Below are 20,085 nucleotides of genomic sequence, written 5' to 3'. Positions count from 1 at the left end.
CAAACAGCTTTCAGTGTCTACCTCTTACCTACTTTGGCATCTGCAAAATTATACCTTTGAAGTAGACATCTTGCCACATTATCACTTCAATTACCAATTTTAATTGTCAAGGAATGACAGCATGTGATCTACTTGTTTCACCTGAGCACTCTTTCTATCTATGGGCTAATTACAGAAGTCAGAAGCTCAAGGTGTATGAACCTTGTATGAACCTACCTCAGCCTTACTCAATTCTGATGTGTCTGAGTCTCCATCAGTTTTAGTTCTTTATACAACAAAAATAAAATAAAAAAGAGAGCACATGCATGCATACAAGAACAACTTCCTTTGTACTTTCAGGTGGCCCTCCACAATGGTACCCTCCCATCTCCCACCCCCTAAACTTACCAAAATTTATGGATTTACCAAAAATACAGTGCCCACAAAAAAAGAGATGGTTTATTGGACTACACTAAATGGTGTAATGCTTCACAGCATTACACTGTGTTTGTACTAACAACGCCGGTGCAGAGGTACATAAAATGACACATGGAATTATTTTTTTTCTGCCTGTAAGTCTAAGCACAGGAAATAAATGACAAAAAGGGTATTTGTTGCTTTCCAAGTGACACAGCTTTGACAGACTATAAAGATCCTGCATACCCAATAATTTAAATATAATGTCAACTTTTTGCCTTGCTGTATTCCTTTTGTGCTTTTGTGGTCTCTTGAAGCTATAAAGGATTATAAACTATTAGAGATGGTTAAGTACAAAGTTGATCAGATTCATAACAAAAACGTAGAGACAATCATTACCAAATACTGTTTTTTAAAAGCTATGCACACTGACTTTGACTCAGACCATGACTGGCAGCTCTAGAGTTGGAATAACACTATGAAAAAACCTATGAAGCGACATCAAACAGGTCAGATCAGTTTTTCTTTTCTCATTTCCTATCAATACATTCTTTCCTTACAGTACCAACGTGTCTGTGCAGTGGATATCCTGGATGTTACATTCCTTTCTCCTTTTTTTGACTTTTTGTCTTCAATGTTTATTGGAATTGTCACTACCAAATATTTTGGGTAATGTATGATATTTAACCCAATAACTGATTAACCCAACAACTATTAAAATGCATTGACACTGCTTGGGTTTTGTTTGTAAAGCTGTCCTAAATGAAATTTCTGACACCACTGAAGACAATACGTACTACATATGTATAATTACAAAACATTCCACCAGTTTCACGGCACAGATGGATTATTAATGAATCCCAAGAAGCAATCACATCACAAAAATTTGAGATAAAAACCTGACTGCTGTTTCTCCCCTCTCCATTTAGCACTGTGGGCAACAAAATAATTGGACACGCAAGAGTTTCAATGCATCCACAACCAATAGAAAAAGATTCAGACAACCATTTAAACACATTTTTATAGTAAGTTATATGTATTAAAACCAAAACCAAACCTCAATGCATCCCGATCCTGGATTTTAATGCGCACCCCAGATGCACCTTCTGATTGCAACTATACCCTTGGAATACCGTGGCATCTTCAACCTATGGCATTAACAACTATGCATATACAAATGCTTTTACACATATTCCACAACAGAATTCTCACCCACAGTACAAGATAAACATTACAACATATTGAACAGTCTGTTAAATCCTACTTACCATTGCCTTGTTAAAGAAATCCGTTATGCTAATATACAATGATATGTTTTAAAAACATAGATGACAATAATTGTTCAAACAGCAAGTAGCATTATTAATTTTATCAGACGTATTCTCCAGAACTCTTTACTGATCAATCAAACCAATACAAACTAAAACAAAACCAAATGAAATTCAGTCCTTAACTTTAAATGAGAAAAGACAAGAGCAAAATGACTTTCTGGTGGTATCACAAACCATGGACCATTGCAAAAGTAGTGCAAGAACTGGCACAGATTACAACTGAGCAACTGAGACCAACTTGCAATCTGCAAGTACATGGGTGTTTTTAAGAAAGTCTAGATGAGCTTCGAAAGAGCAGTTTTAATCCAGTTGTTTATGAGGAGTAATCTGGCAGAGGACAGTTAGCGTCAAAGACTGGTAAAAAGTAGTGCCAAAGTATGCAAATATATTATGTCAAGAAATTTGCTTCTGCTGGCTGAAGCAGCTATATGTTCACCAGTTACTGGAAGATATGATAACAAAGCAGGCCTACCCTGTCTCTTACAGGGTCACAGAAATATCTGGTGGGAAGCTTCACGAATAGCTTTGCTGTGGCACCAGGTTGTGCTTTGAAGCTGAGCTGTAATGCCGAGATCTGCTGCAAAGCCTCTGCCTCATTCACATAAGCAAAACTTCCAAATAAAGATTTCAAATTGTCCAGTAGTATCAAAAATGGTTTTAGTTGCATTTACTTTCTCCATCCTCACAGTTCCCCCTCAGAATACATTAACGGTCTCTCACAGAAACATACCTCATTCTTTATCAAAGAAGAAAAGAAAAAACAAAACATGCACTGTAGTAATAAAATATCCAAACAAAAAACTAACACAAGGAAATGCTGCAGAAAGAAATATTCTGGTTCTACATCAAAACCAAAACCAAGCTGCCAAGGCTGTAAAGTTCTACCCTGTACTGAGAGACACCGAAACTTTTAGAGATGTGTGTCTGAACAAAAGGCACACTACACCAGTCTAGCTGACTTGGTACAATCAGAGGTTCCTTCAGTGAATGAGATCTGAGTTTTGGTAACGTGGTAACAACAGCTGCTAAAGTAGAAAACTAGGAGTCTTGTCAGACCTTCAGGAAAGACAGCAGTGGGGGTGTGGGAAGACCTGGAAATAAAAAAATTTCTCCTGTGTGAAAGTTTTACTTCAGTTACAGTAAAAAGGAGCCAGCTTACAATATGTCAAGTGTAAACCAGCTTTGGCACTTGTGTTACTGAAAATAATGTGGTGACTGTTCCCTACGCAGCAGGCAACCAGCTGTGAAGGTTTATTTACAACAGTGACCACTTGAGCAGCGAGACATTTCTTATCCTAGGGAAGGGAGAGCTTGCTTACTATCTGTAAAGCTCCCAAATCCAACTGTTATTGAACAGAGACTTGAGGTAATCATTATTTCCAGAAGAAGAATTAACAGGATGCCAAGGGCAACACATGGAAAACGGTGGGGCAGAATTTTAAAATACATGAGTAGGAGTAAAATTACATTGTCTTTTTCCCTTTTCAACCCCATCCAATGAAAGACAATTTAATAGCATGAAGTGCAAGTTTTCTTAGACTGGCTGAAAAAAACCCCGTCACTGGAACAATAAAACCCCGAACTTTCCTTAATTAAATGAACAAGTCTCTTGGAAATTATATGGGCAGAGACCACATTTTTTTGTAGACCAAACCTGACCAGAGACTGGGTTTTGTTTCTTTTCTGTAAATAGACAAAACAAGTATTCCAAAATACAGCTGAAGTGATGTCAAAATAGCAATGACCCAGGTCACAATCAGAATTTTGTATATACAACCTGTATTAACTTAAAAAAATAAAGAAGTTCAAAATACTTCCAGAGAACATTCTAGGTTAGCAAAATGCCCTGTACAAAAGTAGGCCACATCTGTTGGTCTAAAATATGTCCATAGCAGTTGGTCTTTTCTTAGCTGATACAGTAAATGGTTTCTTCACTTGAGGCTCTCCTGCTGGAGTGCCTGCGGGTGACTTCAGCACCCCATGACGGGGTTTCTGTTCAGGATTGAAAGCCACACGGGAGGGTCCTTCTGGGCTCACTAATATGCTTTTGTCAGTCTTTTTAAATTCTGTTGAAAAACAAGCAACAAGTTAAAAGAAATACAACTCCTGGAATAACTGGGCCCATCAATCAAGGTGGAACTGCCCAACCCTGGAAGTCTGCCTGAGATCCTTAAGTCCATCAATAAGGATCAGAAGCCTAAGACAGCCAAAAAAAAATGGAGAGATGGTGGTGAAGTACACCTCTTAGCAGACTGCCTTTGAGAACGGGGTCTGCTGCAATCCACAAAGAGGCTGTGAACCATTCCCCATGGTTTCAGACCACTGGAGAGTCTGGGCCTACTCTTCAGAAACAAGTGTTACAGCTATCGTGAAGAACACTGCACTTGAGTTTAAAAGATGACAATGGATTAAGAAGTATCTCCTCTCTGACTGCTAACAGCACTGCTCTACAGATTCTTGGTTATCCCCTTTCTGGTGGCAGACAGGCAGGTTTTAATTCTTGCAGCTATGTTATATTAATATAAGACATATATCTAAACACACTGCTCTCCATTTGAACTTGGCCTATAGCACACCTTAGAAAGTTGAAAGAAAAACAGCTAAATGAATACATGGCATCAACTTCTATGCTATTGAGCAAGACATTTATTTAACAGGGAAGACACTTCTGCTTACATGTGGGATTCAGACAAGAAGTGACTTTATCTACTCGTTGCCTTTAATAAAGCACAGGCAGCCAAGACAAAACTTAAACTTTACTATTACACATTCTGAGCTTATCAGCATATCAGAACCTTTTTCTTGGGAAACAGAAGTAAGCAATTAAGACTGTGAAGTGCATGTGTTCCCCTAAGAGAAACCCTGCAGAACAGGCAGCTCAAGTAGATGAGTCTATTGCTCTGCTGCACTGTTTTCTATCCCTGTTTTCTACAGGTCTGTAATGCAGCACCCTGGAATCATGCCCAGTCTAGTTGTTGGGCCAAACGTCCTCACTTTACCATCTCCTCTGGACAGGAACTGAAGGATGATTTATAAACTGTATACAAATATTGAGACAAAAAAGGATCAGAATCATCCTGTTCTAGAGAGGTGAGGAATAGAGCTGTGTATGAGTGCATACAGCTTCTCCCTTCATTGGCTATAAGAGAGATTATGGAGACACACAGATGAGTTAGACTCACCAGCAGTCATATTCTTATTCAATCCAAACGTGACTCTTTTGGAGCTGGACGACTGCAGCTTGTTCAGCTGTAAAGCAAAATACAGACATTAAAGAAGCTGATTACCTGCACCCTAACAAAACCAATGCAAAGCAGCCTACAATTCCTTCATTTTATTTAAAACTCCCCCACTCATCTAGCACTGACCCTGCTAAGACAGTGCTGCTTTTCTAGCCAAAAGCAAACATATTCAATTTATAGCGAAATCACATACTCTCCTTAATGTCATTACATGATTCAACAACATGAAGATACATGTGTATTAAATACACTGGCCCCACTGCACAAGTGCAAAGAGGGACTGAAAAGATACTATGTGTTTAAAAGGTTTAGAAAAGAGGGCATTATTTTGAAGCTCTATACTGTTGCCAGCCTCCAAAAATGGGATGAAAGTCCCTTGTGGCTCAAAGTCCCTTAGCAAGACTGAAAGTCAGTTTTTGCTTTTGCTTCCTGTGAGATGAGCAGGTTCAGAATGGGGTCCTTCCAGCAAGAAGGCATTTTTGCAAACAGGGGAAGGAAGCAGAGATTTAAAAATGCCTTCCCCTCATTTTCTGAAACTCTGGAGCTATGTGTGACTCTGTCTACAAGGAAATGCAACAGCCTTTCCCGTTTTATCTGCCCATGTTAGGAAACTAATAGAGTGGAAAAGACAGTAAAAAGGAGGTCATGCCGTTTGCTGGGACTGGTGGCTTGGGAAGAGACCTGTGCCAGACTCAGCTGCCATCTGTGTGATCACATTACCTGCATGGGTGCCCTCGTGGAAGAGATGGCGATTCTTGCTTTCCTGAGGAATACTGCCTTTGGCAATGTTGTTTTTTCAAATTTTACAAAATCACTTCCTAGTTTTGCTTTCTTTTTCTTTAATGATGAGAGAGCAACACTGCTTTCCTGTAAAGGAGGGAAAGGAAAAAATGCTGTCAGTACACAAGTACTGTAGTTAACTATACCTAGTACAGCGATCAGTGCTCAGAGCTTACCATACGTGGCTTCAGTAAATATTGCCACAACTGAGAGAGACCTAGTTGGTACTCACAGAAGCTGATCATCATGGTTAACTCTCAGGAGTTAATTTTGCAATTAGCATGACTGAAAACAGAAGTTTAAGGCAAGCTCTACACAGAAATAAAAAAGTCACTGCAAAGCAAAGGAAGAATTTGTAACACATTTCCCTGGCTCATCAGAGTGCAGACAAGTTATTTCAGCTGTGTAGCGGGCATACGCTTTAGTGCCATTGCACTGGAGAGCATAAGACCAAGGCAGTGGAGGAGGATTTCTGGAGAATTGAGTTCTTTTGGTGACAACGCATGGTGACATCAACATGCAGCCTGCCCGTGAAGCCCCACACTCAAAAAGCTAAAGCCAAATCGGAAAACGAGCCTGACAGTTCATGAACAAAAGAACAGCAGAGAAAAGAGTGAGATATACATACCCCCTGCCTGCTTTTCTTACATGCAGTCTCCAGAACTCCATTGGCTTCGACAGAGTTTAGGACCTCTTTTACTCTTCTCTTCTTTTTCAAGGTTGCTGCTTTCTGGCTGGAAACTTTCGTCCCTTCCAAACCAACTACCTTTGTCTTCGTCTTCAATTTGACCTTTCTGGCTGGTACAAATTCGGAGTCTGCATCTCCAGAGAGGGTCCCTAGCAAGCTCTCTTTGTTGGATTTCATGTTGTTTTGTTGCAAAAGGGTATCCCTATTCAGCAAGACAGCCTCACCTTTCTGTTTCTTTTTCACAATCTTAGGAATTAACAGTGTGATAGATGGGCTGACGTCCTCTGCCTCACTGGCATTAGCTGGTCTGTCCTGGCATGCTGGTTTTACAGGAACATTTTGCACGTTTGGATTCATTTTCTTCAACTGACTCTTTTTACTCTGTTCTGAGTCAGTCAAGCTGTTTTGCACAGAGATACTGTGATTTTCTCTGGTGTCAGTTGCTACATTTGTGGTCTCATTTGCCTCATTTACTAGCAGTTTCTTTTTCTTTCTTTCCTTATTATTTTCTGGCACTTTTCCCTGGCTACAAACATTAGTTCCAGATGCTTCAGCTGTTCCCTCCTCACAATTTCCATCAGCTATTACAGAATCAGCACTTAGGCTGTCCTTCTTCTTCCTTTTTTTCCTCTTCTTCTGGGGTACTGGTGCCTCCTTCACACTTGATATCTCTTGTTCATCCTCTAAATCCATCCCAAAAAGAATGCCATATGAGACAGATGTGAAACACAAAGATACAACAACTGAATTTCATTCTATTTTTTCCCCTTTTAAAACATTTTTCTTTTCTTCTAAAACAGGCGCACCAGTTTCCTCCTACCAGCCAGCACAAGTGTTCCAGTGTTTTACTATTACAGCTGTTCTGGACACTGCAGTCCTCTGACATCCGGTCTAATTAATATTTTGCCAATCTTGCTTTAGCACAGCTAACATATAAGCTATTTCTTGAGGTAACCCTATTTTGTATAGCCATATTGCTAGAAAAAAGTTGCTAAGACCATCTGTTAAGACCATCAGAAAGGCAGCTCAGAGGTTCAGTAGTTTGGTGAGATATATTTGGGTATGATTTGGCTTGTGACACGTCAATACAAGCCCTAATGCTAGAGATACTTGCACTTGGTTCTTAGTAACTCTTCACCTTTCCAGAAACAGCCCCAAATTCCTACACTCTAACAAATCATCCTATTTTAAGAAGATGGATGTGTTTCTGTTCTCCAGCAGTAAATGGAACTGCTCAACGGAGCAATACAAACAACTGCTTCCAGTTCTGCTTTTGATTAAAATTGAGGTAATGCTTACATCAAAATTGTTACCAAACTCCCACTACTTTCAAACAGACCTTCATTTCATATTTAACCTTCATCATAACATGACACAAATCAGTACATCCTGAACAACAGGTTTGCCTTCTTCAGAACAGCTTGTATCTGATACTTGACCAAATGACACGAGTGAATGCAGGCTGTGTCTCTTCTAAAGGTTGATCTTGCCTTACCTTTTACTTTTTCCATCTTGTTTTCCTTCCAAGGCTTGACAGCTTTTTTCTTTCGCCTTCTTCTGCTGAATTCATCATCATCTTCATCTGTAGAAACATCTTCAGGAAAATCTTGAGGGAAGATTCCTGTTGAGGAGGAAGGTTAAGGTATCTGAAAACCAGTAGCTGTATTTCTGTGTACACTTACGCTGTTCATATACAGCATAACTTCCAATGAAAGAAAATCAACTGCTTGTTCCCCCTCAACCCAAAAGAAAATAATGAGTGATTCCTATTTGTTTAAGTGAAAACAATAATCTTTGTTTTAAGGACAAAGTAAAGTATTGCTCAAATTGTGAATGGGATTTAGCCATCTCAGCAAAACCATGTAATGTGTCTTCATGAGATTTCAAAAATCCACAAAGCCTCCAAAATCAATATTCTTGAAATACAAATTAAAAAAAAAAAAAAAAAGGAAAAAAAAAAGGATTCATTATATATCCTTTAATGGAAAGAGACTACTGTCTCTGTATGCTGCTCAAGTCCTTACCTTCTGCTAAGTCCTGGAACCTGGAGGTGGGGAGGAAAGGAGAGAAAGAAAATCAAATCAGCATTATTGGTTTAGTACCAATAACAACACAAGCAACATAGTGTCACTGTACTTATTATGGTTTTGTCAGAAGAGGAACAACATATTTTTCACAGGAAGTTACAAAGAGCTCATCCCAGAAGAGATACGCCTCAGAAATCTGCAAACTTAAACCAAACCACTGAAAGGACTGAGAAAACAGCAGTGTAACTTCTCCCTTATCTGTAATACTTCTCCCATCACAAACAATCCTGCAGTCCAAATCCACCCAATGTAGATACACCTCAGGTAGCTGCAGCTGTCTAGTACCATGGAGTAACAGCAGCACAGGCTTCAGGCACCTTACACATGTTATTCAGGGCTGTGAGACAAGGCTGCTCTAGTGATACTGTCACAGACACAAGTGAGGGTGGAGAGAAAGCAAAGTAAAAGTTGTTTAAGACAAGGTGGCACATGCAAGTTGTATTTCAACAGAACTCACTTTTTGACCAGCTTGTAAAGACGCTTTCTGTTAAGGGAAGGTGTATTTTTCTTGCTCGCCAATTCAAAGAGTTTGTCAGCAACAGCTCTGTAATCAAACTGTTGGAGGAAAGTGTGATACAGCTTTTCGTATCTTACTCATGCAAGACAACCCACGGCAACTCATCAACACTTCAAGTAGTGTTACCCATCCTTTAAACAGCCACTTCCTTTAAACCCCAAATACTTTTTCTCTGTTGATATTTACACCCCTTTCACACATGTATACTGACTTTTACAGATGGTTGCTTCATTAACAGAGCAGCTGAACTCAGTGTGTCACTTTCTCCAATGATCCTAACCTACATTTTTACATGAGACAAGCCAACCAACTTCAGAACTCCATCAAATATTTAGGTAAACATCAGAATTAAAATGTGTCATCTTGCTTGAAAGACACAGATGCACGAAGTGTATCTACCTGCATGTGTATTTGATGGGTGGGTCTGTCAAAAACATTACACTGCACTGGAAATGGGTCTAAAAAAAACACGACTGCACCATGTTACCCTCTCTCTTATAGTCAATGAAATTTATGTAGACTCCTTCAACACCCACAGTGACTTGGATTTTACCATACATTTCTGAACTCTTGAAACAGGATGGGAGAATTGGAAAGAAGAAGGTGTGGGAGAGAGGAAAGAAGAATTCAGAATTTAGACATGGGTTTTTTTTCTTATAAACTATTCAAGAGTACACCTGTTACATAAACACCACCTTACATTAAAGCAGAAGAAGATTAAAATTTTGTAACATGTTTATCTGATTAACACCCTTTACTTCTGTACCTCTTGAAAGGGGTGGGAAAAAAGAAAACAGAGGGGGAGTATCCATAACAGAGCAAATAAGCCACAAACCTGAAGAACAGTCCCAATACCACCACCTGTATTTTCATTAATATCCTCTGTTTTTTCAGAGCTCTGTGCTGATTTTCTTGACAAACATCTGTCTGCTATTATAAAAAAAGCAAAATTGAGTATTAGTGGTTTGAGATAGCTTGAGGTGGCTGCTTCATTAACAGAACAGTTGAACTCATTATCACTTTGTCAAACCAAGACAGCATACACTAACAGACAGAATAGCACGTGCATTTTTCTTCATGTGATCTTATGAAGTCTGGACTGATTCAACTATTCTATGTCACCATTATGCAATACACAACTGTGGCATTATCTAAGCGCCTTTTAAAAAATTCCCTTTGTACCAGAGTGTATCTGAATTGAAAATCTTCCTGCTCAGCTTCTTTTATTATTTTTTTTTTTTTTTTACTTAAAACTTTCACAGAGCACCAAAATCTCATTTTCTTCAAAAATGTTATGGATAACCAAGAGCCAAAAGTCAGACTATGTTATCATCTAGCACTGTTGCAGAAATACAGAGAACACTGATTTTTGTGAGATGTTCCACCTGGTTTAGTGGAACGTGTCCGTGCCCATGGCAGGGGGTTGGAGCTGGATGATCTTTAAGGCCCCTTCTAACTAAACCATTCTATGATTCCATGTTCTTTTGGAGCCACTTTGTTTAAGCACATATGAATGGAAAACACAATTATTCCTCCAATACTCTGAATGTGCTTGACTGGTTCAGAGCATAAATGTATTTTTAAGAAACAGATATTTAAATCCTAGCAAGTGTTACTAAGGCAATTTAGAACATCCATCTCACCTTTGGTTTTAAGCACCTCTTCATTTTCCTCTTTGTCTTCTTCAGACACATCCTCCTCACCACTGTTGTTAGCCAGTTCTTTCATCAGGTCCTCGATGGCATAGGGGGACTGATCCACAATGATCTCAAAGATACCAGTGGCTACAGCATGCAGCACACATCGACTGCGTTACGAGAGAGCAGCAATGAGAGTTGAAAGGCAAAACAACCTCCCATCTCACATGAAGAAAAGGAAATTTGAGGGACACAGGGAAAATGGGTAAAAAAAGTGGAAGAGCATATAGCTCTCCAGATGAGTAAAGTGAGCCTGTGACTTCCTAAATATAAGTCCTTTAATCCAAACAGTGTCCTGCTGATGCTTCCCCCTCAAATTTCACTGTGTCTACATGCTGCGCTATATTACACTGCAACAACAAAGAATCTAACCAGCTCTGCTGATTTATACATGTTTAATAAAAATTACCAGACAAAACCAACCAAGACAGATCGATATAGTTCTTATAAATCCATGAAGATTATTTATAGCTTTGTTAAACGCAAGTTATCTTCAAATGACTATGCACGTTACTAAAATATAATTCTTTCTCCACATTCTGAAGTTATACTATGACTCCTTTTTGATTACCACTTATTACCATGTGTACACACAGAATTTCTCAATTCTTAAGAAAAATATTTATGTTTTCATGAAACTTACTCCTTTGATTTGGCAGCAATTTTGCAGAAAGGTTCAATGAACTTGAGATTCTGCTCTGCTGTGAGCTGTATGATTCAAAAGAAAAAAAAAGAGTATAGTAAATATTGTATGTGTACACCCAAATCCCTTGAATGTTTGGTGTAGGGGGATCTTCTTTAAGAAGTTAAGTCAAAGTCTTTCAGCATACTATCTACTTCCAACTGACAAAAGTATCCAGTGAAAGTTCTTGTTAACACTGCTACCACTAACTTCCAGATATTCCCTGGAACCATTATAAAAATGTTGACTTCTTTGCAGGCTTTAATCTACTCAGCACAGAAATACAACAAAGCTTCTTATTTTAGATATGGAAATATGAGGCAGAGAAAACTTAAGTAATTTTGTGAGCTATCACAAAGAATGCCTGTAGCAGACATGAATAAGATCTGGGTTTCTCTTAACTGGACTGCGTGCACCACAATACTGTCAGCTACAGCAGCACTAAAGACAAAAGTCCTTCCCTAAATTCAATTCATGAGTACTAGCTGTGATTTCAAATAGTCAAGGGACTAATTCCCCATGCATTCCGTGACAGACTCAACCCCAATTTTGTGCCTGTGGAGCTGCATACATTATTTGGGCTGCAAGTGCAAGCACTTCTCTTGTGCAGACATCTTCTCCCTCACACTCCACAATCCAGAACCACAAAAGCTGCAGGCAGGTCTTCTTTCAATACTAACTGCAAGGGATACACATGGAAAATTGCAAACTGCTTCGTCCACTGCAAGGAGATGCATCAGATGCCAGAAACAAGAGGAGGTAAATGAGCAGAAGCCTGGAATGAAGTGTGGGGCAGCAGTAGCTCGCCCTAGTGGAGTAACAGGAGAAACTGGAGGAAGCTCAGCAGCGACAGCTGCCGTTAACAGGCTTTCAGTTGCTGCAAAACCCTGCATCACAGTACCGTCAATCAAAATTAAGGGCAACTGAAACTGCAGTATACAGCAGAGAAAGACAGTCGTCATTAGCAAAATGAACAACTGGATACAGAGGGCAAATTGCTCAATGCACAGCCAACAAGATTTGAAGCTGACAATATGCAAATTACTAGACAACTTTGAAAGCACACTTTTTTCCACTATTAGGTGTTACATAATCAGCCAAGAGCAGGCCTTACGTCAGTTTTTGCAAAAGCAAAGACTGCCAAACATGGTCACATAAGGGAAAAAATGTTAAATCCTTTCTCTTGAAACAAATGAAAATGGTCTGACTTTTGTATTGCTATTTCTGACCTTAATTTGGAGCACTGTAACAGGAACTCAGGAGAGTTCTCAGGAACTTGCGAGAAACAACTATATTCACACTGTACACTATGAATAAAAGTAAATGCATAAATTGTAATAAGTCACTTCTTCACGCTTATTCAACGTTGCTTTGATACATTTAAAACTTAAAAACCTATGGAATCTAAAAATTGTGTTTCTTCTAAAATGTTGCATGCCATAGTCAACATTAATCAAAAAGGAAATGACAATGTATTTTCTAACCTCCTTTGCACCAACTTTAGCCAATTCATCCAGATAGATATCAATGAAATGTAACTTTATCCCAGTGGGAGCATTGCTGTCAGGATCCATAACTTCTTTCATTTGTAGCTGCAGGAATAGTTCAATTAGACTAGGGGAAAAAAAGGGCAAAAATAAAAAAGAGTGAAAAAGAACATGATATTCATATTCAATTGCTCACGTCCTATTTGCTTTGAAAACAAACTTCAGTTAGTTTTATCAGTTCTAGGATGATTATCCAACACTCTTAAAAAAGAAATCCAGTGGCAAATTTTCACAGCTTAAAGCAAACTTTTAAAAACAATCCATCCATAATAAAGCTCTTTACAGTCTAGATGATTTTGTAGCATCAGACAATCCACTCAACACAGTTTGGTGAAAATCAGTTTTAAAATTCACACCCAATTTGGACTGAGGTGTAAATGCTGTATGATTGATAGGTAGGAGGATGGAATTCTGCTATTTGAGCATGGTGTTCTGAAGAGACAGCTGTCAAGTTCATCCGTCCCTAATGGGCTATATCTTGTAACCTTCCATTCTTGAAGACGATATTCATTTTGATGCTCACCTAAGGATTAAATTTAACACTGATCCTTCTCAAACTCATTTTAACTGTGCAGACTTTGCCAGTGAAGACCGAGGTAAAGAAGTCATTCAGAACCTCAGCCTTCTCCAAATCCTGTGTAGCTAGTTCTCCCAAGAGCTTCCTGAGGGGGCCTACATTCTCCCTAGTCTGTTTTTTATTTGCTGTGTACCTGTAGAATCCCTTCCTGTTATCCTTAATATCCTTAGCAAAGTTGAATTCTAACTGGGCCTTAGCTTTCCTAAGCTGGTCCCTAGCTTCCTGGACAACATCCCTGTACTCTTCCCAGGCCGCCTGGCCTTGCTTCCACTTTCTGTAAGCCTCTTTTTTCATTTGAAGTTTCCTCAGCAGCTCCTTATCCATCTAAGGAGGTCTCCTGGCCCTCCTGCTGCACTTCCTTCTAGTTGGGATGCAACACTCCTGAGCTTGTAGCAGGTGATCCTTGAAGATCAACCAAAAGTCTTGGGACCCCCTGCCCTCTCGGGGTATATCCCATGGAATCTTGCTAAGCAGGTTCCTGAAGAGGCCAAAGTCTGCTTTTTTGAAGTCTAGGGCAGTGAGCTTGCTGCACGCTCTTCTCACTGTCCTGCGGATCTCAAATTCGACCATCTCATGATCGCTGCATCCAAGGCGGCCCTGGAGCATCACATTTCTAACCAGCCCTTTCCTGTTGGTGAGCATGAGGTCAAGTATGGCACCTCTCCTTGTTGGCTCCTCTATTACTTGTAGAAGGAAGTTGTCGTAACTTAATGAAGAAGAACACCTAATTTTGTTTCTGAACTACCTATCATAACTATCTGGAGAACAAATAAGCCTTCAGTCTAAGACTTCACAACAATGCCATCTATGGAGAAAAAGGATCTATTAAATGAAAATATATTTGATAAAGGTAAATTGGGCAACTTATTTATGATACAACTAGATTCAGAAATCTGCTTACCTTTCATCCCATTCATTTCTTTTCAGCACTTCAAAGGACTGCCTCAAAATCTTACGCATTAGCTGCAAAGTACAAAATATGTTGTATGTTCATGAAAATTAAGGAGTTACTCTAACACGAATAGACTACTTAGTAAACCTGTTTGTAGCACAAGATGGAAAACTTCCTGATATGAACATTTTGAGAGGCTTGTCTATCGTGTCAAGCAACAGAAGAATGCTGTGAAGCTCAAAAGACATTAAACTATTTTCATACCCTAAGTCCAGAAAAATTCATGACCTTTTCTGCTATACAGCTTTCTCTTGCACCATCACCCTGATTTCTTCATTAAGGGCTGCCAAACCTAAAAAAAACCCCACAGCTTAAACTGGAGATAATAATATGGGACAGGTGATAAGAATAATTTTATTTACTTGAAACTTGCACTAAGAGATAGCCATATGGAGAACAGCTACATTGAACTGGCTCAGAACACTTCACTTACTGAAAGACCTGATTTCCACACATGGTAGGGGATGCAATTACCCAGTCAATGCCATGCTCTTTAGCCCAAGTGTCTATAAAGCCGTTCTGGAAATGAGTCCCATGGTCTGAGTCAGTTCTCTCTGGGGTGCTGTGTTGCCACAAAATCTGTTTCTCAAGGCCCAGGATAGTGTTCCCGGCAGTGGCGTGGGGCACAGCGTGTTTCTAGCCGTCTGGTGGTTGCTTCCACCGTGGTAAGCACATGGGGCTTGCCTTGGCAGGTTGGTGGGAGTGCAATATAATCAAGCTGGCAGGCCTCCCCATATTTATACTTCAGCCATCGTCCTCCATACCAAAGAGGCTCTAACTGTTTGGCTTGCTTAACTGCAGCACATGTTTCACAGTCATGAATAACCTGGGCAATAGTGTCCATTGTTAAGTTCACCCCTTGATCATAAGCCCATCTGTATGTTGCATTTCTGCCCCGATGGCCTGAAGTGTCATGGGCCCACCGGGCCAAAAATAATCCACTGAGAAACAAAATCCAGCAGTGAATGTGCCTGCAGTTAACTTATTTCAAAGAAATTAATGTGATTTTTTACTTTACAAAAGTAGGTATTTTAGGATTCTTCTCTCACTGATTTTACTGTATTTTTTTTTAATACAGTGTTTCCTATAGAAAGAATTCTGATAGCTGACTGTACGACAATGGATACTTTGGTGGTAGAAAGTTTGGGTTCTAGTGATAACTAATTTATAAACAGTAATAAAAAAGTCTGATCTAAATAGCTGATGTGGCTGCATCATCCTCTGAGACAGTACTGATATTCCGTATAGAAATAAATGAGAAACATCACTATATTATAAAGAAAGGCAAACAAGTTATTCTATAAAAGCACTTGCAGCATGACATATACCATTATCAGCTTTAGATATGCAGGGGTGAGTGAAAGCCTTAAAACAAGTATCTCTTGCAATGCATAAAGAAGATGATCACTTTTCTTCTCTTCCAATATACATAAATGCATGTGCATAAAGCAGCCTTTCAGCACACCACGGCTACACCTTTTCTAGCAGAAAACAGCTACAAGAGAGAATTACCATATAGTACTTATCAAGACGCAGACTGTCTATCCCATTCCATTCACGGTTCATAGTTTGCCAAAATGTCTGAATGAACAGGCGTCCTGTGAGAGAGTAAGAAAAAATCCCTGCATGTCAGGCACAATGGTTTATTTTGCTAACCTAAAAGAATCTCAAGAAATTACTTCAATGTGAGAAAGGGATGCATTTCCCAAGGGATCTGACTAGTGACAAGGATATTGTTCTGGAAAGCCATGCTTGAGACAGGTACAAGGACATGTCAGTCAAACTTCAGCACATAAGGAAAGGCACACAGCTACTTTTAAAGATACGTAATCACAGGGCTAGCTTTGTATCTATTTTGTGTTATATATGCACAAGTAAAAAAATACATTCTGCACTCATTTCTACCCATGCAAGTTTTGGTATTGACTGAACACTCTATTTCAAGTGCATTTTGCGCACTAGGTGCATAATAGCTCACGAAACATGGTTGGGTTTGAGTAGACAATACGCACAACAAGTAAGTCTATGCAGAATGTCAAAGTAAGGGGACAAGTTTGCTTTGCTACGCACCCTGCAAAGTCTCATCTTTATCACCCTGGAGATATAACTCTTCTCCTGCAACAGCCACAAACAAATTGCATCTCATGCTTCTCTTAATGCAATCACACACCAGCTGGACAAAAAGCAAAGAAAAAAACCCCAAAGTGGCACCTGTATCTCTCTGTCTCTAGTCTGGTACTGTGATAATAGCCTCAAAATCATCCAATATGAAAATTCTTTAAAAAGCATTAGATAATGAAATAGTACTTACGAGTCTCTGTATTCTCAATTGTGTGGATAAGCTGTGAGATATTGTTTGCAAGTTCCTCCTAAAGTAAATAAATACATTTAGTGTAGCACATTTCAGAGCTTGGCCTCACTAAACATGCAACCAGAAACCATCAAGAGGTATGAATATCATGAAACATCCTTCAAAATGAAAAATATTCTCCTAACGGCTACTTTAGTACTGCAGCTATCCTCCCACATAGATTAGGTCAGTTGTAAGTGAAGATTCAGGGGTACCAAACCCTGTTTATTTCGCCACATCTCTGCATAAATCATCTTTTCGACAGCAGACAAAATTAAATTAGAAGGAGAAAAACTCCATGTGCTTGAATTAGCAAATAATGTAAAACTTCAAGGGTACTCTTTTTATATAGCATAATTCTAGGTGGAGGTCTTTGTGCTGTGTGTGAGAGAAACCACATTCATGCAAACAGACAAGTGATTTGAAAACTGGTGAAGTGAGGTCACTAAGGTCTGGGACTCCAAAAGTGGTATTTTTTAAAGCAGGGAGAAAAACTGCTGGTAGTTGACTAAAGTCAGTCTTGGAGACAAAGTTGGAATAGTGGAGAGAAAGTGCTACCAAACTAACAAAGAAAAGGACGTATGACACTTCCAAACTAGGCTAACCAAAGGTTGCACATACACGGTAGTTGCAAATAAGGGCAACCTGCCATCACTATTTTATTTCCACCAGATCAATGTACTTGACAATGGTACACATTTCAGTTCTCGTTTTGGAAGGTAAACTACACCAGCCATTCAGAGGGTGACTCCAAACATGATGCCATTCATTCTGCCCGTGTGGTGGGGATCACGCATGTACAGTCACCTCTCCTGCACATGCCAATTAAGGGCAGCAGGGAAAAAAATATGAGTAAAACTCACTAAGGTAATTTTCACTATTCTCAATTAGTATTTGCCCAATGTGTATTTTAGAAAAGGCCTGCTCAAGTAAATATAAAACCAGTTACTATACCTGTAGCAGAGGTTTATCCTGCATCCACATACAATAGAACAGGCCCTTCCATATTTTTAGCAGTTCTTCCTGACTGAAGCCACCTACAGTAAAGAAGTCAGAATGAAAACTAAAAAGAAAACCAAAACCAAACCCACATTTCCACCAAAGTATTTTCATGCAGCTTTTTCTCCAAGTCCAGAGAAGGTAACCTTTGTTTTAATATTATTAGCTTGACTAGTATGTAACAGTAAGTAAATCTAAGAGCTCTGGAAATTAGTCACCTTTTTTTCCTACTCACTTGTGCTTCATAGTGGGCTGAATGCAACACGCAAAAGGTTCACATCCCAACTGACAATTTCCCTGTGGTTATTTTCTATTAACTCAAGGCATCAGATTAACCTGCAACCCTTTCCCTCAGTTAGCGCACTCCTGTCCATCTGGTAGGTTACTTCCACAAATCTAAAGGAATCTGCACTTTGCAATGAGAGAAGCACAGAGCACTACTGAACACACAGAAGCCATATGCAGCTTAGGAAGTCTCCAGAGCTAAAAGTAGCTGGAGGCTCAGAAAATTCTGGGAAGAATACAGCATGCACTCACTTGCTCTTATTAGTCCCCAAATAACCCTTAGTTCTATAGTGACTGTCAGAAATGGGGTAATGGGTTATTTGGCTCTCTGGCTTGACCCTGTTCTTGTGTGCTCTTCCTTCTGCCAGATGTGGCTAATGGATTAAATACTATTTGGAAAGGGAAGAGGGTAAAGGGAAGAGACATCTATTTCCCAGCATCTTTTCAAGGAATTAACTCGGGCTTGACCAGCATTCCAGTTTCAGTTTAGCTCTTGGGGCGCCAAGTTTAGACTGGCTTCTTCAATCCCAAAGGAGTGTGTATGCATAAACCTCCATACATTTCTCAAATGTTGCAGGAATGTCTACTTGGGTCAGTCACAGTGCCCTGCAAATGCTCATGACCAGTTTCTCCTCCCCTGTTGTGTCCAGCTTGCAATATAGCATGCTCAAAAAGCAGTCCAGAAACATCACAGAATCGCTTGGACATCTCTGTACTGTGCTCCTTATCACTCCAACAGGAAGGTTTACTGAACTGGATCCATGCATTCACACATTGCTACAATTCATAAGTCTCCTACAACCAGCGTCCATAAGGAGAGGGTGCACACAAGGCACCTTCTGGTGCAGGTAGCTTCAGAGAGGCCTAGCTAGACACTAGCTATCTCCAGGTATACCACTGAAGTCTCCATGCACTGGACTCTTGGTTCTAAGGTGACAATACACAGCTCCAAGTAGGATAAACCTTGTTAGAGAAAACCTTTTCATACCATGAATGTGGAAGTAATGGGTTACCCAGATAATCAGAACAGGTAACAGCAAACTGCAATCGTGCAAATGCTGAAACACTCCTGGGCTTTTCTCAATTCCCTTCAATGCTCCTGAGTATCAGTCACAGAAATAGGCAGTCGTCGCCTCACCAAGAAGCATCGCAGAAAATAACACTCTATGCTCTATGTACTGGGCTGGGTTCAGTCTGTATCAGCTCAGTGTATTTAGGTTCTGTTCCTGGGAAGCAGAATGCATGAGCTAAACTGCATCGATTTCCGGCAACGTTAATGCTGCCAGCAAAACCCACCCCATCCCGAGTCCTCCAGCCCCTTGAACCGGTGTTGAGCCCCGGCCTGTCCGCGGCCACCAAGGGAAAACTTTATGGGTGTGTATCCTTAAAGCCCTTGGATGCCCTAACGGCTGCTGGCAGCGCGCGGCGCCTGCGGTGTCACTGAGACAAATATTTCCTCTAATGAAAAATCCCTAAAAATTACCGTTCCCGAAACCAAAACCAAACCCTAAAAATCCTCTGAAGACCCCACAGGTGGCGGCCCGTCAATGAGAGCTCAGGTCGCGATACAGTCGGCGGAAACCGGCTCTCCGCTCCACGTGCTTCCCCACCCCCGCCAACCTGCGGGGCAGCCGCTCCACGCGTGCCGCTCCCCTGACGGCACCGGCACAGCCCCGCCCGGGCCCCGCCACTGAGGCCCTCATCTGCCCCATCGCCCCCAGGCCGGGCCATGCCGAACCGCGCCGCTCGACCCCGCCGGGCCCTACCGGCTGCGCGCTGGGTCCGGACGCTGATGTAGCCCCGCAGCTTCTTCAGGGCGCGGTCCCGGATGCGCTTCTCGTTTGCTGCCAGCCGCTGAGCGAACTGGATCTCGGGCGGCTGCACGGCGGCGGGAGCCATGGCCAATCCCTCTCCCCGTCCCAGTCGGGCGGTCCCGTCCGCGCCGCGCAGAACCG

General features: G+C 40.6%; 1 protein-coding gene across 1 annotated transcript; it reads right to left on the bottom strand.

The window, feature by feature from the left end:
* Positions 1–422: 422 nt before the first annotated feature.
* On the bottom strand, positions 423–20,070 carry RRP1B (ribosomal RNA processing 1B). Its single transcript, XM_061359223.1, has 16 exons — positions 19,897–20,070; positions 17,801–17,883; positions 16,808–16,865; positions 16,009–16,094; positions 14,446–14,507; positions 12,905–13,034; positions 11,382–11,446; positions 10,685–10,848; positions 9,877–9,971; positions 8,982–9,079; positions 8,462–8,481; positions 7,933–8,058; positions 6,378–7,120; positions 5,690–5,836; positions 4,910–4,976; positions 423–3,793 (listed from the first exon to the last, which is right to left on the bottom strand). Exons 1-16 carry the CDS (start codon positions 20,027–20,029, stop codon positions 3,603–3,605), a joined length of 2,268 nt encoding a protein of 755 aa, XP_061215207.1. The 5' UTR covers positions 20,030–20,070; the 3' UTR covers positions 423–3,602.
* Between the last annotated feature and the right edge of the window lie 15 nt (positions 20,071–20,085).

The sequence above is a fragment of the Neopsephotus bourkii genome, unplaced genomic scaffold (genome assembly GCF_033783945.1).
Source record: "Neopsephotus bourkii isolate Nb327-2 ecotype Australia unplaced genomic scaffold, CSIRO-AGI_Nbou_v1 NB_962, whole genome shotgun sequence".
Classification (NCBI taxonomy): Eukaryota; Metazoa; Chordata; class Aves; order Psittaciformes; family Psittacidae; genus Neopsephotus; species Neopsephotus bourkii.
This window is presented reverse-complemented; position numbering and strand designations above follow the sequence as displayed.